General features: G+C 74.5%; 1 protein-coding gene across 1 annotated transcript in view; it reads right to left on the minus strand.

Annotated features, from left to right (window-relative positions):
• Positions 1-320, minus strand: part of DUSP19 (dual specificity phosphatase 19) — a 10,207-nt gene extending 9,887 nt beyond the window's left edge. The window contains exon 1 of the mRNA XM_014959608.1: positions 36-320. Within this exon, the coding sequence (XP_014815094.1) occupies positions 36-258 (223 nt within the window). The 5' untranslated portion in view covers positions 259-320. The remainder of the gene's footprint in view (positions 1-35) is intronic.
• Between the last annotated feature and the right edge of the window lie 299 nt (positions 321-619).

The following is a 619-nucleotide window of genomic DNA, read 5'->3' on the forward strand; positions in this document are numbered from 1 at the left end:
CCGATCCCCCCCCCCGCGGCCCCGTTCCCACTCACCCAGCAGCAACCAGGGCTTCACCACTCCGACCTGGAGGTCGGCGCTGAGGTCCGGTACGTAGCCGCCGCCGCCGGGAGCCGCCTCCTCGTCCTCCTCCACCTGCAGGCAGGCGCCGCGCCACGTCTCGATGATCCTGCGGCCGGTCAGCGTCGTCACGCGGGTGCGCTGCTTCCGCAGGTTGGCCCTGGAGAAGCTGCGGATCTCCTGGGCGAGGGAGTGCATGGCCCGGACACCGGCGGCCGCTGAGCCCCCTCCGCTCGCCGCCGGCCCCCGCCGCTCACCGCCCCGCCGGAACACGGACCCGCCCCGCGGCCGCTACGCACCGCCCCCCCGCCACGCCATTGGCCGGGCGCGGGCGGCTCCCATTGGCTGCTGGCACAGGGAGGGCGGTGCCTCGACGCGCAGTCGCGGGAGCGCGCGGTGGTTGTTCCGCTGCGCTCAGTTGCGCGGCCGCGGAACCGGGGGAGGGTTTTTCTTTGCTTGGTTACGGTGTGGGACAGTGGCCTCAGACCGGCTGGGCCTGCGTACTGGTGCTGGGGGGACCCGGGGGTTTGAGGGGCCCTGGTGGGCCCTGGTGCCTCCT

The sequence above is a fragment of the Calidris pugnax genome, unplaced genomic scaffold (assembly GCF_001431845.1).
Source record: "Calidris pugnax isolate Ruff unplaced genomic scaffold, ASM143184v1 scaffold448, whole genome shotgun sequence".
In the NCBI taxonomy this organism is placed as follows: Eukaryota; Metazoa; Chordata; class Aves; order Charadriiformes; family Scolopacidae; genus Calidris; species Calidris pugnax.